The sequence below is a fragment of the Gadus macrocephalus genome, chromosome 15 (genome assembly GCF_031168955.1).
Source record: "Gadus macrocephalus chromosome 15, ASM3116895v1".
Classification (NCBI taxonomy): domain Eukaryota; kingdom Metazoa; phylum Chordata; class Actinopteri; order Gadiformes; family Gadidae; genus Gadus; species Gadus macrocephalus.
In genome coordinates, this window is record NC_082396.1 from 20,012,838 (window position 1) to 20,028,900 (window position 16,063).

Below are 16,063 nucleotides of genomic sequence, written 5' to 3' on the forward strand. Positions count from 1 at the left end.
GCTGGACCCACAACTGACCTTTGCAAACCACATCAAACATCTGTAAAAACCTGCTTTTTCCATATCAAGAACATTTCTAAACTCCGCCCCTCACTTTCTCTGACTCAGAGAAACTCGTCCACGCCTTAATCTCCTCCAGGCTTGAATGCTGTAACAGCCTGCTCATCGTTATACTTAGTAAACACCTTCAGAAACTTTAATTCATTCAGAACTGCGCTGCCCGAACTCTGATGAAAACCCGCAGATAAGACCACACCACCCCCTTTCTTCAGAACCTCCACAGGCTCCCCAGAATTTCAAGTATTCAATACAAGATCTCCCTCATCACCCACCTTTGAATCTACAGCAACGCCCTGCAATACCTCAAAGACCTCCTTACACCTCACTCATTCACCCGTTACCTCCGGTCCCAAAGCACAAACCTCCATCAGCCCCGCACAAGACTTCGCACCATGGGAGACCGAGCCTTCTGCTCCGCTGACCCTCACATCTGGAACTCCCTCCCTGAACATCTGCGAAAACTCCAGTCTGTGGACACTTTTAAAAAAGAGCTAAAAACCTTTTTGTTCAAGCAGGCGTTCTTAAGTTGTCCTTCGATTTTTCAAAATTCAATCTGCACATCAACTCCTCTTTTAGCTGTTTTTTATTAATATATTTTATCACTGGATTTTAATTAGTTATTGCCCTTAGTGTTTTGTTATTTTATTTTTTCGGTTTCTGTAGCACTTTGAGATTATTTTATGAACATTGCTTTACAAATTATATGTATTATTATTATTAGTGGGCGTTTCACATTGAAAATTATTAAAGTATCCGAATCGTTTGGTATCCATATCTATACAAGATATCTACATCTGCAATAAATGTATCCCCTTTGTTGATGGTTATTCTAACCAGAACAATCTTCTTCATATCTTTGTTAAACATAAGCAACCTGACAAATGTTGCATTTCATTTATTTGCATTGTTTTCACTTCATAAAGTCCTCCTTTCAGGGGGAATTTATCAACCATAAAAATATTAACATTATTATTTTAACGATAAAATCGCCATTCTCATTTCATGTTCACAGCTAGTCTATTATGCTTTTATTTTTTGTTCCCTTATTCATTTGAGTCTGAATAAAAAAAATAGAAAATGAATAAAAAAACACCAAGAATCCACAAGAGTCCAAATGATGGTTGCAAGAGGTCATCTAGGAAATAATTCATACGTCCTGTCATGTCTGCTTACATTCCGTTGTAAATGCACTGCATTTTTTGCTATTCATTGTACTGTTTCATAAATACTTCTTTAGATTAAAGGGTCAGTTTCTTCTTCGACCCCTGACTTGCATGTCTCTGGTCCATTTGATCATGGTCTCCGGGGAGCGGTACAGGAAGATGAGTTTTGAGTAGAGCTCCTCCTCCAGCTCCAGTTCTCCTGTCTCACGGACCTAGACATAAATACAACCAACCATTAAAGGGGTGATATCATGCTTTTTCGACTTTTCCCTTTGCTTTAGACATTAGACTGTTATATGACGCATTTATACATGTTTTACGTCTGCTAAACTAGAAAAATCTAAGCTGGAGCCAGGGGGAGTATTCGCGCCCACCGAGAACGCCCCTTAATAAATGCAGTGGGCGGTGCTTAAAGAGTAGAAGTCCCGCCTCCCGGCCACCCGCGATGTTTACATACTCGGGGTATTGAATTTGCCGACACACGTTCAAAGCGTTCGACCAATCGCAACAGAGTGGGCGTGCTGAACAATCACAGCAGACTGGGCTACGCGCGGCACGATACAAAACAGAACGTTTGTGAAAGATGAGGAAAGTAGTTTTGTTTGAATACAGTGTGAGAATAAAACAGGGTATTCCTAAAATACAGGCATGTAATCCTATTGTTGTAGTAACCTCAAATGCAATTATGGCAAGAAGCATGATATGGGATCTTTAAAGGCACCCAGTGCAACTTTATGTAAACATTCAATGAAAAATAAACATTCAATTTCTAGTCTTTTTTACACGTAGTAAGTTTCAATAACTCCATACCATTACATATCGACATTCAAGGAGCAAAGATGAGACGTCGTTGTGTGGTGAGAACTGATAGAAAATCGTAAACAACAACAATCGCCGGTGGGGAGAAGCCATTTTTCCATTGACTGGAAGCCTGCTTTATTTATTGTAGGTTACAAAAAATAAAGAAAATGGCGGCATTGTTGTTGTTATCGATTTTGTATCAGTTCTCACCACACAACGACGTCTCATCTTTGCTGCTTAAATGTCGGTACGTAATGGTATGGAGTTATTGAAACTTACTACGTGTAAAAAAGACTAGAAATTGAATGTTTATTTTTAAGCCTCGAAAGTTGCACTGGGTGCCTTTAACATACAATCTAGGGTTGGGTCTCAATTGGATGGGGATTTTAGGTTATCTCAGTATTCAGCAGATCAATGCACTGCGGTGTGTTTTAGTGCGCGTCTTGTATGGTTTTATGTGCGCATACACTCACCAGGAATATGTCAGTGCACAACTTTAGGATGCGATCCACACAGGGAAGTTCCTCAAACATGATGGAGTGGGAGATCTCACTGAAGAACCCGCGGACAAACTTTCCAATCACCAGGACCACCGACACATACAGACCCATGATTCTGCAAGGAATAGAGTGGTTTGAATAGAAGAGACATAAGTTACTGTTCCTCAATACATGGCACTGCCCCTCTTGTGGTGGAGTATGTCTGTTGTGTGACCTGTATACATTAGATTTTTGTATACTTTACCCGTATCCAGCAAGGAAACCCAAGCTCGGCGGACTGACTTTGTCATTAAATATGATCATGGGCAACACGCGACAGCTGCCTGTGGAAGGTTTACAGTCATCGATGGCAATGTCCCACCACTCCTGGGTCCCACTGCGGTTTAAGGACCTGTCGCTCATTAGGGACAGAGTCACATTCTGGTACCCATCCTCATCCCCTGAAAAGAAAATCAATAATTACTTTTATGAAAAACACTGCAGCAGATGAACGATCATTCATGATCCAAAGTCAATGTGTTACACTTATTAACGGATATAAACAAAGAATGTTCAAGTTGAATAATACCCATATTGAATGTATAGAGAACATCTGATCTTATCTGAATAGTAGAGCTATAAAGCGTGTAATCATGTATGTATGGGTGTAGGTATGTCCTAATCTGTATATCTGTATGTCTGATCTACTGCCCACTTGGCATGTTTACTGTTGGGGACCGATGAAGGGTAATGTTGACTTATTTGGAGATGTTGTTCGATATGAATAAATATGAATGAACAAAAACAACAGCCAGCTGCACGGCAGTCGGGGCTGGGCTTCATGGCTCTGGACAGACGACACTAAATATGCCCACACTCCCCGGCTCACTGTCTGAACCTCAGTATGGCACTCTACTTCTGGATACAGTACTCTAATATTTCTCTTACTATAATGAGTGTAGTTTCTGTTTGTCTGCAAATACTTCAGTTAACTAAATAATTGTAATTCGATGGAATCCAAGGGGTCGAGTGTAGGTGTTTGAATGAGCGCCTCTCCAGAAAGCTGCCAGCAGCGATACGGGAGGCAACCGGCCCATTCCCAACAGGCACTGCACTAGTACATTCAAAGCGAATTACAAGTTGAGACTAACTTGGGGTAATGAATGCGTTCATTCTTTTGCTGCACGTTGTTCCTGTGATGTAAATAGGAACATGTGATATTAGGGATGACTCTGACCTTCATAGAGCTGGGTCACCGGCTTGGCCTCAGCGCCATTCGGGGCCCGGATGTAATTGGGGAACATATGAGGAATACGCCTGGACAGATTTAAATTGAAAGGTCATCAGACACAGAATTCAGAAATAAAATGCAACCCTGAAATATAAAGCCTGGAAACCAGACGAATCTCACAATGTATAATTTGCTGTGCAGATAGGCTCTGGCTCCCCTCCCATACAAAAAGAGTTCTGCCCGGTACAAGATGGACCGACTAAAGTTCCACCTTTATCTATCTGGAGGCAGGATTAATACAATGAAAGGATAAATATGACGGTACTTAAATAAAATAAAAAAATCTTCGCTCAGTGCTGCGTCCCCTGTTTATTTGCTCTGATTGGTTGATCTGAAATATCGCCCAGAGGCCTTTTGGTCTAACCCGTTAACCACGTCCAGGGAAATCCAAAAAATTACAGAGAGGTTCTGGAATAATTGCAGTGTGCAATTCACCTGCAAATTCATCTGCAAATATATGCCCAATAAATGTTCCTAATTATGGATTCTCAGAAGAGAAAGATTCAAACAAAGATGTCAAGTTAACTGTGTAAGCTAAGAAATGTGTTCAACCAGCTGTTTTTGCTTTCCAAGCATGTTATACTAACATGTTTGCATGCACATACATACACATTTCTGCCAAGATGACCTACACAGGCTCAGTGCGGTTGCCAACCAGTAGTGAAGCCAGGTCCGCTCTGACTGGGTTTCCTGGCTCCAGGTTTATGGAGTGTTTGTCAAACGAGTGTTCAACAGTCCCACCTTTGCCCAAGTCTCTGTAGGAGGGAGAAACACAGAAATTAGGGGTTAAGTCTCTTCATTCAACAAACGTATTTTAAAGTGACTCCCAATTTGGAAAAATTAATAATAATGTTAAATAAAACATATTTTTACAAGTTTCCATTTTTATTTATTACTTCTCACACCATGTTACTTAACCCTAGGTTTGGTCACAATGTACAATACGTACATTTACATTTAGGGCATTTAGCACAACAATATATATCTGTCGGTACAGTAATGCCGCTTTTCCACCGCACATGTAGCTCGACTCGACACGACACGACTCGACACGACTCGACACGGTAGCAGCGCGGGTCCTTTTCCACCGCAAATAGTACCTCCGGGACGTGGGCGGGGTCGGCTGCGCGAAAGGGCCGTGACGTATTTTTGTACGCGACGCAAACAACACCTACGTAACCCACACATGGACAGAACCCACATAACAACAATGGAGAACATCGATGCGAGGGTATTCGTGTTCGTATTATTAGCTGGCATGTTGAAGAAGTGGAATATGTTGGCTGCGGCGCTGCTATGGCTGTTACCAGCATGGTTGCCATGTCGCACTCGTGACTTCGTCACACTCTCTGGCCAATCAGTGGCCGGCCGTCTGCCGACGTCACCTTTTAGCATCGGCTCAGCCGCTTGGAACCTAGAGCGAGGCGGTACTAGAAAAAGCAGCCACTTCAGGTACCAGATACCATGTTTTCGCGGTGGAAACGCAAAAAAGGCGAGCTGAGTCGAGTCGAGTCGAGTCGTGTCGAGCTGGTACCATGCAGTGGAAAAGCGGCATAAGGATGTTCATAGAACCAATCAATTGGTTAACCCATTCCCTGTATACAACAAAGATATTTGGGATAATAAGCTACACAACTTAGTTCTATAACTAATTATGACATTCAATAGCTGCTGCTATTGCTGCTCTACTCATTGACCTGATGTGTTGTTTACCTCTGAAAGTTCCATGCAAGCCGCAGCGTTAGATCACCAGGACTCCCCATCAGCTCCTTCACCACCTCCTGTCGGCTGGGGGGGCTGATCCTCCACACCGACCCCGAGCTCCCCTCGATCCGGGCTGTCACGATGTCCTCAGAACTGTAGAACGTTATGAACTGCATGGCGACCTACAAAACCACACAGCATTCAAACGTAGATTGGAAATTGGTTGATTTCAGTGACTATATTTAAGTTAAATCGCCAGAAGAAAAATAACCTCACAGAGGACACTATCATGCATCGTGAGATGGATAGCAGAAAGCAATCTAAAGCATGGATACTTACAGCGTTGTCTCCAAAAAGTGTTGTAAGTCTGTCATAGTCTGCCTCAGAGAAGGGCTGGATGGACTGCTGCTGAGCACTCATAGTGAACAGGGGCTGGAACACACAAGTTCCACCCTCAGAAAGATATAGGTATGTAGCTACAGGATGATGGACCAAGGGTTGTTACCGGGGAGGGGAGACCTTCACTCAAATCACAGACTTACCTGCCAGGAAATCCCATGGATCAAACATTGTCTTCAGTCATGTATGCGTGCATCATACATATTAAGCTTTGGGATTTCATGGTCCTATCTATTTGATTTTACTTTACAGATCTCAAACACTCTAATTAGGAATAATGAAAGTTATTTGAAGCTGTGGTCGTTATGTAAGGCTTATGGAAGAAGACACTGTGTGTAGCTACTTAAACTATGCCCATTGGTATTGTATTAGTATCAATTATATAACGTCTATATATATATATATATATATATATATATGTTGTCTGGTTTGTTGCACAAAGTTAACACCGCTTCAGATGTGAGTCATGTTTAGCCACAAAAAATCATTCAGCCGTTGGCCGAATGATATCAACAGTCTAGATTCATTATAGATATGGGGTTAACAATATCAGCATCATATATTTAATCATTACCTCATAACCTCCGAGCTTCACTGTCACAGTCACATCAATGGGATGGTTGACCACACCCACCACAGATCTGACCAATGAGATGAAGAGAAGTGGGAACCAAATAATGCATATCAGGAAGAAAATTATCAGTCCGCCCATTCCGTATTTCACTATCTTCTTCTTCTTCTGCCCTTTAGGCTGGGGGTATTTCTGACAAAAGAAGAAAAAACATGTTCAAACACACAAACAACATGCACCTCAACAAACGAACAAACACAAACGAGGAGTAATGCAAACATTCCCTTCCTCGACATTGGAGGGATAAATAGTGGATGTAGTACACATTTACCTTCCATATATGTTACTATATTTGTTGCTTTGGTGTGTTTTCTGTATGCCTGCGCCTGGTTCAGACCTCATTAATGTACGTTCTCACATTCACTCATGTGGCTGTGTTTTGGTGTGTGTAAGGTATTTTCTCTAGGGGCTAGTTAAAGGAAAACCTCTGAATGGTTAAACTGGAGCCTGCAATAATTTGAATGCTAAAGATATTAAAACACAATTGATTAGCCCTAGGCCGACAGATGTATCGGTCCTAATCCTGAATGCACTGTGCGTACATTTTTTCATGGCCTTTTCCCCCCTTCCATATCCCAAAAATAAAAAATAGCTTGTGTGACAATTACGTGCTGATTTCAGAAACATGCTTTGCGCAGCAAAGACTTTATCTGATTCCGCATAAGGTTTCATTGATTGGCGCGCACTCTCTAGTCTAGGATATTTGTAGACATTAAAACTATTGCTGACCTGATTGGGAGAGCTTGGTCTAGATCCTGCCCATATTGTTGGGCAGGATGATGTAGGCTATAGGTCTTTTTACGCTGCCAAGCCGGTTCGATCGCAGCTTGGCACGCCCGGCGATTTCACCTTCTTATCTCAAGTTTCCTGCATAAAACCGAGGGCTCAACCCCGGTATTCACTGCGCGGGCTTTCTTGGTTCACTGGAGGAGGCGGGGCGGCGCATGGAGTCTAGCCCTCTTTAGAATAATTTGGATTATTTCATACTCCCAAATGTTTTATTTTTTTACGAATGAAGACATTTTAACCACGATGGTTGAATTAAAATCAGAGGAAGAGAGCAAGTGCAGCTCGAAAGCGACCTCCCACACAAGAGCAATGGAATCATTTGATTTTATTATATGCCTTGTGAAGTGGCGTTTGATCGGTTCATTTCGGCTGCGCATGTATTTTTGGAATTTTAAATTGCCTTAATAAATTATGTTGTTGTTGACTTCTAACATTTCTCTATCGTTGCTGATTAAATCTAATAGTAGTCTATGAGTAATATATAGGCGGTAACCACTGTTTTTGGTTGCGAAATTGTGCCAGCTGGGCATCCCGCGCTATTGGATGTGCTTTAATAAAACACATCCAATACACGGAATGTCCGCTTGTGATGCCACTGAGGCTATAGTAGGCTAACGATGCTCTTAGCATCCTACGAGTACCCCTGGAGTCCTCGTTAGCTACGAGATTTTTCACGACGATCAAAACGGTACGATGCTTGTACGACGCACTTCACGATCCACTTAGGCTAACGATGCTTTCAGGAAACTGGGCCCTGAACAATTTCCCAATAAACTCTTGACATGAAAAATTATAATTTAAATCCACAAACAACATATGTGTAATCCATGGCATATAAAGACTGGGACCAGAAAATAGTTACTTTCTCTCAATTGAAACCCATTCATATTTTTTGATCTCATGGGTCCCATTGGCTCTACCGGAAGAGGCGTGTCTTCGCCACTCTATACCGCACCTTCGCTACTGGGTTGAGCTGGCTGGGCCGAAGCGCTCCCACCGGTGGAAATGCGCCATAGATCCAAAAAAAAAGGCCATCATGCATCGGCAGGTCTCCTATCGACCTAGTGTATGGCCATCCACAATAACTACACACACACATCTACTGTGCTCCTAAAGACAGTGTTTCCGCCTTCCGCTGGCATCGCAGCGCAGTCAGCGTATCAGCAGTCATCTTATCAATGCCTCAGCAGCTGAGCACACAATCACCTCACCAAGTACATCCTGCTCCACAGGCTCCCCCAGCCTACCAGCTGTATACACTCGCAAAGCCCCTTATCAGCCTGTGCCAACCCAGCCTGACACAGCCTGCCATCAGTCATTGTATCCTGTGTTGCAGAAGCCTCTCCATACACTCTCCAGCCACCATTGCTGAGCTAGTTTCAATACCTGAACTAACTAACATGCCCAAAGATAGACAGAGGAAGTTGAAGATGGCACTGGATCACCAACTAATTTGCCATACTGAACCTTATAGTGTACTCATGCAGTGCTACGTTCTAGAGGAAGCCCGTTTACAAGCCTTGTAGGCATTATTTGCAGCTCTCACTGCTGCCATGGACGGGATAGAGTGGTGATAGGCACAGCCCAATCAACTCGCACAGAGCAAGATTGCCACAAGAGCTTGACCCTTTGCAACTTTGCTGGAAGGGCTCAACGAGATGGAAATTATGAAATGATGTGGATTGGCTCTTGGGTAAGCTTTGTGGAGCATCTTCATGTTCTAGGTCACCTCAACAATTAACCCTGAACCCTTAAAACCGGTGGACCTTGGCTACTGGCTCGAGGTAAACGCTGACAGAGCGGAGCTCTGCTCGGGTGCAGAGGTGGAGGGGCTCGAGACGTTCTGGTCGGAGGCCAAGCAGCAGGAGATCAGGAGGCTGTGTCTTTTCTGTGGGAATGCCGAGCCCTACGTATGGCAGTGTCCAGACAGTCCAGGGGCTCATTCAGAGAGATCGAGAACTGGATAACCGACTATCAAACTTGCCTCAAAAAGCAAGTGAAACCACTGTTTAACATGGAATTTGGACACTATTTGATTAAAAGAAGAACGGAAAGGATGCCACCTGTTTTTAACGTTCACGTAGTGATTTGGGGAGAATGGCCAAAACAAGGATTTTACCCCTTCTTCCTCTAAATAAACCGAGGAGGCCCCTGAGCTTGGACAGAGAATCTTCGGCAGACTACAGATCAAAGCTTGACGGACAGATGCATCCAGCTATGTTTACGTCCATGGTTTAGTCTCACGTCGTGTTTGATTGTAGAGTGTGGATCAGGGTTGGTTGTGAATGGTATTGGTCGTGTGTGGTTTGCCGATGAGGCAAAAGCACTCCACACCGCTACAATCCAATTACTACAGGTTAAAACGTGCAGAATGTATGATTTACATGCCGTTTTGTGTGTGGTCCCTCACAATTTTAAAACCGGCACTAAACACTAACATACCTGAAAGAAAACACTGATTTCTGCCTAGACAGAGGCTTCAATGTAAAGCTAGACCTGAGCCAGGACAGGAGGGTACACAGGTCCTTACCTTCTCTGTCTCACGGCTGCACTTTATTATGAAGATATTTGCGTAGATATCTTCAACACACATCCAATTTGACAGAGACAAGGTTGTGTCAGTCCACACCCAATCCATGACAGCACGCAGCTCAACCAGGAATGGAACGAGTCGGAACCTTTACACAATCATGGAAAAGAGCATGGAAACATATTTGTAGATACAATTTATGTTTATGGAATTTGCCCCCTTAAAGTCAGTTGATGGAATACCTTGGTGTTTTTTCGTCAACTAATAATATATATTTTTATTTGTTTTAGGGGGACACAGCAACAACTGGCAGAACTCTTTCCTATTCATACTTGCATCTATCCTCACCCTTGGAACAGAAAAAGGTTGAGGTGGTTGTATCCCTTGGTAAGGAAATTGCCCAGAATTCGGGTGGGGTATCCACACCGGATCTGATAGGCAGAAAGGCCGAAGTAGATGCACTTGACAAAGTACCATAGTTGGGCCACGAAGTTCTGGTTAAACATCCTGAGAGAGAGAGAGAGAAACAGAGAATGAGAGAGAGAGGCATTAGTATTTTTTATTATTAAAAAGCTACTCTATTGAAAGATAGAAAACAAATTTTGTTTTCAATAATAATAATTTGACCCAAATTTGTATGAGCTACTAGATTGTTTTGTACTCACCTCTCAGTGACTGCAGGAAGAATAAAGAACATCCACAGGTGAATACCAAACACTAAGATTATCTATAGGAGTGAAAGAAGAGAAACAGATGAAAACATGTCTGATGTCTTCCAGCATCCTAAAGGTGCTGTAGGTAAGCCTTAAAAAAGATCATCTGATTGTAATTTGTTAGGAAGTCACCTGAAACAAGAACCGTTTTTTCACAAGATTAACAAATTGTAATGTTACCTTCAATGTTCAAATGATATTTTTTAACCAAAAATAACCGATAATTATCTTTGCTTAGCCAAATATCTAGGTATATAAAATATACATTGTATGGTCTCCCTGAAAATCTGCACTCTCACCTGAAATATGAGCTTTCCCAGTACAGTCTTGCGGAGGTACAGAGCTCTGTCGATGATCATGGTGCTAAACTGGATGAGCAGCATCACCAGGAAGGCCTCGGGGACTTGGTCGTCCGACAGAGAGGAGGCGATATCTGCTGCAGCGCTGTGTTTCTGGGGAGACAGTTTAGCAATAAGTGTATTCAATCATTGTGTTATGATGGTGCCTATGCCTGTTCCCTTTATGCTCCTTAATAAACAGAACCATAGCTCCAGAAGATGCTACTCTCATGCTTCCTACTACTTTCTTTTTCATCCACAACGTTCATTTGAAATCAGTGCAGTTGGCTAAAGCTTGCAAAGTCCTCCCTTGTCTTCCTCCTTCTCCTTGCCTCTCTGTCTGCACCACCCAACACCTCCACAACTCTGTCTGCACCACCCAACACCTCCACCTCTCTGTCTGCACCACCCAACACCTCCACCTCTCTGTCTGCACCAACCAACACCTCCACACCTCTCTGTCTGCACCACCCAACACCTCCACAACTCTTTGTCTGCACCACCCAACACCTCCACCTCTCTGTCTGCACCACCCAACACCTCCACCTCTGTCTGCACCACCCAACACCTCCACCTCTCTGTCTGCACCACCACAACTTTCTGTCTGCACCACCCAACACCTCCACCTCTCTGTCTGCACCACCCAATACCTCCACCTCTCTGTCTGCACCACCCAACACCTCCACAACTCTCTCTCTGCACCACCCAACACCTCCACCTCTCTGTCTGCACCACCCAACACCTCTGTCTGCACCACCCAACACCTCCACCTCTCTGTCTGCCCCTCCACAACTCTCTGTCTGCACCACCCAACACCTCCACCTCTCTGTCAGCACCACCACAACTCTCTGTCTGCACCACCCAACACCTCCACCTCTGTCTGGCCCACCCAACACCTCCACCTCTCTGTCTGCACCACCCAACACCTCCACAACTCTCTGTCTGCACCACCCAACAGCCTCCACCTCTCTGTCTGCACCACCCAACACCTCCACCTCTCTGTCTGCCCCACCCAACACCTCCACCTCTGTCTGCCCCACCCAACACCTCCACACCTCTCTGTCTGCACCACCCAACACCTCCACCTCTCTGTCTGCACCACCCAACACCTCCACCTCTCTGTCTGCACCACCCAACACCTCCACCTCTCTGTCTGCACCACCCAACACCTCCACAACTCTCTCTCTGCACCACCCAACACCTCCACCTCTCTGTCTGCACCACCCAACACCTCTGTCTGCACCACCCAACACCTCCACCTCTCTGTCTGCCCCTCCACAACTCTCTGTCTGCACCACCCAACACCTCCACCTCTCTGTCAGCACCACCACAACTCTCTGTCTGCACCACCCAACACCTCCACCTCTGTCTGGCCCACCCAACACCTCCACCTCTCTGTCTGCACCACCCAACACCTCCACAACTCTCTGTCTGCACCACCCAACAGCCTCCACCTCTCTGTCTGCACCACCCAACACCTCCACCTCTCTGTCTGCACAACCCAACACCTCCACCTCTCTGTCTGCCCCACCCAACACCTCCACCTCTGTCTGCCCCACCCAACACCTCCACACCTCTCTGTCTGCACCACCCAACACCTCCACCTCTCTGTCTGCACCACCCAACACCTCCACCTCTCTGTCTTCACCAACCAACACCTCCACCTCTCTGTCTGCACCACCCAACACCTCCACCTCTCTGTCTGCCCCACCCATCACCTCCACCCCTCTGTCTGCACCACCCAACACCTCCACACCTCTCTGTCTGCACCACCCAACACCTCCACACCTCTCTGTCTGCACCACCCAACACCTCCACCTCTCTGTCTGCACCACCCAACACCTCCACCTCTCTGTCTGCACCACCCAACACCTCCACCTCTCTGTCTTCACCAACCAACACCTCCACCTCTCTGTCTGCACCACCCAACACCTCCACCTCTCTGTCTGCCCCACCCATCACCTCCACCCCTCTGTCTGCACCACCCAACACCTCCACCCCTCTGTCTGCACCACCCAACACCTCCACCTCTCTGTCTGCAGAACCCAACACCTCCACAACTCTTTATGTGCCCCACCCAACTCCTCCACAACTCTCTGTCTGCACCACCCAACACCTCCACACCTCTGTCTGCACCACCCAACACCTCCACCTCTCTGTCTGCACAACCCAACACCTCCACAACTCTCTATCTGCCCCACCCAACTCCTCCACACCTCTCTGTCTGCACCACCCAACACCTCTCTGTCTGCACCACCCAACGCCTCCACCCCTCTGTCTGCACAACCCAACACCACCAGCCCTCTGTCTGCACCACCCAACACCTCCACCCCTCTCTGGGATAGAGGGATAACAGGTTATCTGTGTATTCCTAGCAACATCTTTTCCATTATTAGTTATTAGTTCTCCCTGCCTAAGGTTTCGGACCGTAACATCTGGAACAAACATCTGCTGGTGGAAATGTTAAAGGACAATTCCGGTATTTTGAACATTGAGCCCCCTTTCTGGTTTGTTTAGGATGAAATAGAGTGGGTGACACCGAAATTTGAACTATTAGTCCTTTCTCGGGTATTTGGCTCATTTTGAATCGCTCCTGCCTGCTTCACAATGGTTGTCTGTGTGCATACACAAACCTGTCAACCCAGCAACCCTAAACGTTCGTTTTCAAAAATGTGCAAGTAACCGAGTGGTTAGTGGCATTCGTGAAGTTTAAAAAAATTATATCGGCGCAATATATGGTTTCTGTCCGTGTTAGTTGCTAAATTGAACTATTTTTTCAGATACCTCACAACCGCATATAAACTTCCGCACAAGGTCCCACTCCGTGCAGCACCTACTTTCGACTTCCGTCGGCATCTGCCTGCACTTCCCACAGGCACACCACCCGCCCGTGATCCTGGGGGGACCACTCCAGCCGGAGCTTCAGGCGCCTCCGTAGCCCTAGCCTCCATCTCACGTAGCTCCTCTTGGGTGAATTCTGGTTCAAAACGATATCCTCTGCCGTCAAAATCGAGTGCGTCCTCCAGAAGCCACCTTTCATAATCCATTTTCAGTGATTTTCTATGTGATTTTCCCTAATCCGAAGTGCTCACGGTACAAGACTTCAAACCAACGTAAACAGCCCACCTTTCCGGTTCGGCGGAGTAATATCATCGTGCAGTAATGAGTCTTCCAACTGAAATCAACTGGCGATAAATGTGCAATAAAACACGACAGAAACCATATATTGCGCCGATAGTTTTTTTTTAAACTTCACGAATGCCACTAACCACTCGGTTACTTGCACATTTTTGAAAACGAACGTTTAGGGTTGCTGGGTTGACAGGTTTGTGTATGCACACAGACAACCATTGTGAAGCAGGCAGGAGCGATTCAAAATGAGCCAAATACCCGAGAAAGGACTAATAGTTCAAATTTCGGTGTCACCCACTCTATTTCATCCTAAACAAACCAGAAAGGGGGCTCAATGTTCAAAATACCGGAATTGTCCTTTAAAGGCACCCAGTGCAACTTTCGAGGCTTAAAAATAAACATTCAATTTCTAGTCTTTTTTACACGTAGTAAGTTTCAATAACTCCATACCATTACATACCGACATTTAAGCAGCAAAGATGAGACGTCGTTGTGTGGTGAGAACTGATACAAAATCGATAACAACAACAATGCCGCCATTTTCTTTATTTTTTGTAACCTACAATAAATAAAGCAGGCTTCCAGTCAATGGAAAAATGGCTTCTCCCCACCGGCGATTGTTGTTGTTTACGATTTTCTATCAGTTCTCACCACACAACGACGTCTCATCTTTGCTCCTTGAATGTCGATATGTAATGGTATGGAGTTATTGAAACTTACTACGTGTAAAGAAGACTAGAAATTGAATGTTTATTTTTCATTGAATGTTTACATAAAGTTGCACTGGGTGCCTTTAAGGCAGTGCGTGCAGCAGTAACAGTCCCATACAACAGACAAGAAAAACACAGGGAAAAATCAACCAACCACTTTGTTGGACCACTCATGTAAGATGACAGACTGAGAGACCGACGGTAAACAGAGGACCCGGGCAGGAAAAATTAGAGAATGAAGCCATTGAAGAATGTTGCAAAAAAATAGAATACAGATGAAAATAGAAACGGTTTACTACTTTGGTTTAATACTCACACCAAACGCCCAGAATCCAAACACAATGATGATAAAGTCAACCACGTCTGTCAGGAACATGAGAGCGTAGACGTCTGTAGCTGCACGGTATTCCGTGTGGAGGATATTCACAAAGAAACAGCGGGTAGGTCTGTAAACATCCTGAACGCTAGAGGAAAAGAAAGGCAACAAATAACAACTAATTATATTTCCTGTTGCATTAGCCTTATACAAAAAGGTCATAGTGTACAAACTTCTCGTAGTATGAAGGGAACTCACAACAGCAGGTATTTACAAAGTGTGAGCTACATTTACATTCAGGGCATTTAGCAGATGCTTTTATCCAAAGAGCCTTACAATAAGAACATTTGTCAGAAGACAGAGAAACAATCTATCGCTGTTTGTACAGTAAGGATGTTCATAGAAGCAAGCCTGCGTAAGTGCGTACATTAAGGAGGGGTGGGAGGGATTTGCTATACAGAGTCTAGATGAACTCTGAACAATTGAGTCTTGAGTCTTTTCAGTGAGGGTTCATCTCACCGGGAGACTAACACATGCTTTATCTTCTGTCCTGCAGCTAAAAGTCTCTCAGCTCGTCTGCTCTCCCCCTTCTTCTTAACCGGCTCCTTGATTGGCTGTGAAGCTTCTGTTGGCAAATCTACATGAAAGTTAGAAAGTGAACAGACACACATGACACACAAACACACACACACACACACACACATATATTCACATGCATATATGTGAGATATAAGTATATGCATAGAGAAATATTGTTTCCTAAAACCAATGTAGCCCCCAAGATATCGTAGATGAATACCGTTGCTCGTCTTTCGTTTGGCCTTCCGGAAGCGGAGTCTGCTTCTCTTTCTCGGTTCAGTCTTTTCCGTGTGTCCTTCTCCCTCTAGCTTGGTGTTCTCTGGACCAGCAGGGTTTTCCAAACCATCCTGCGGTCCAGTGGCAGGTATCTCTTGGGTGTATCCAATAACAATAGCAGGGTCACGGTGTTCATCCTGGATTGATTGGAC

General features: G+C 44.8%; 1 protein-coding gene across 2 annotated transcripts in view; it reads right to left on the reverse strand.

The window, feature by feature from the left end:
• Positions 1–940: 940 nt before the first annotated feature.
• Positions 941–16,063, reverse strand: part of piezo1 (piezo-type mechanosensitive ion channel component 1) — a 90,965-nt gene continuing 75,842 nt past the window's right edge. Inside the window, exons 40-54 of one of the 2 annotated variants that reach the window (XM_060072404.1) lie at positions 15,856–16,048; positions 15,576–15,693; positions 15,057–15,204; positions 10,860–11,012; positions 10,513–10,574; positions 10,196–10,354; positions 9,848–9,995; positions 6,472–6,660; positions 5,838–5,930; positions 5,508–5,680; positions 4,427–4,549; positions 3,741–3,820; positions 2,769–2,964; positions 2,498–2,639; positions 941–1,435 (exon numbers count right to left, since the gene is read on the reverse strand). In XM_060072404.1, coding sequence (XP_059928387.1) covers positions 1,307–1,435; positions 2,498–2,639; positions 2,769–2,964; positions 3,741–3,820; positions 4,427–4,549; positions 5,508–5,680; positions 5,838–5,930; positions 6,472–6,660; positions 9,848–9,995; positions 10,196–10,354; positions 10,513–10,574; positions 10,860–11,012; positions 15,057–15,204; positions 15,576–15,693; positions 15,856–16,048 — 2,106 coding nt within the window. In that variant the 3' untranslated portion in view covers positions 941–1,306. Of the gene's footprint in view, positions 1,436–2,497; positions 2,640–2,768; positions 2,965–3,740; positions 3,821–4,403; positions 4,550–5,507; positions 5,681–5,837; positions 5,931–6,471; positions 6,661–9,847; positions 9,996–10,195; positions 10,355–10,512; positions 10,575–10,859; positions 11,013–15,056; positions 15,205–15,575; positions 15,694–15,855; positions 16,049–16,063 lie in introns of those variants that run through there. The other variant, XR_009529148.1, reaches the window with a different exon arrangement.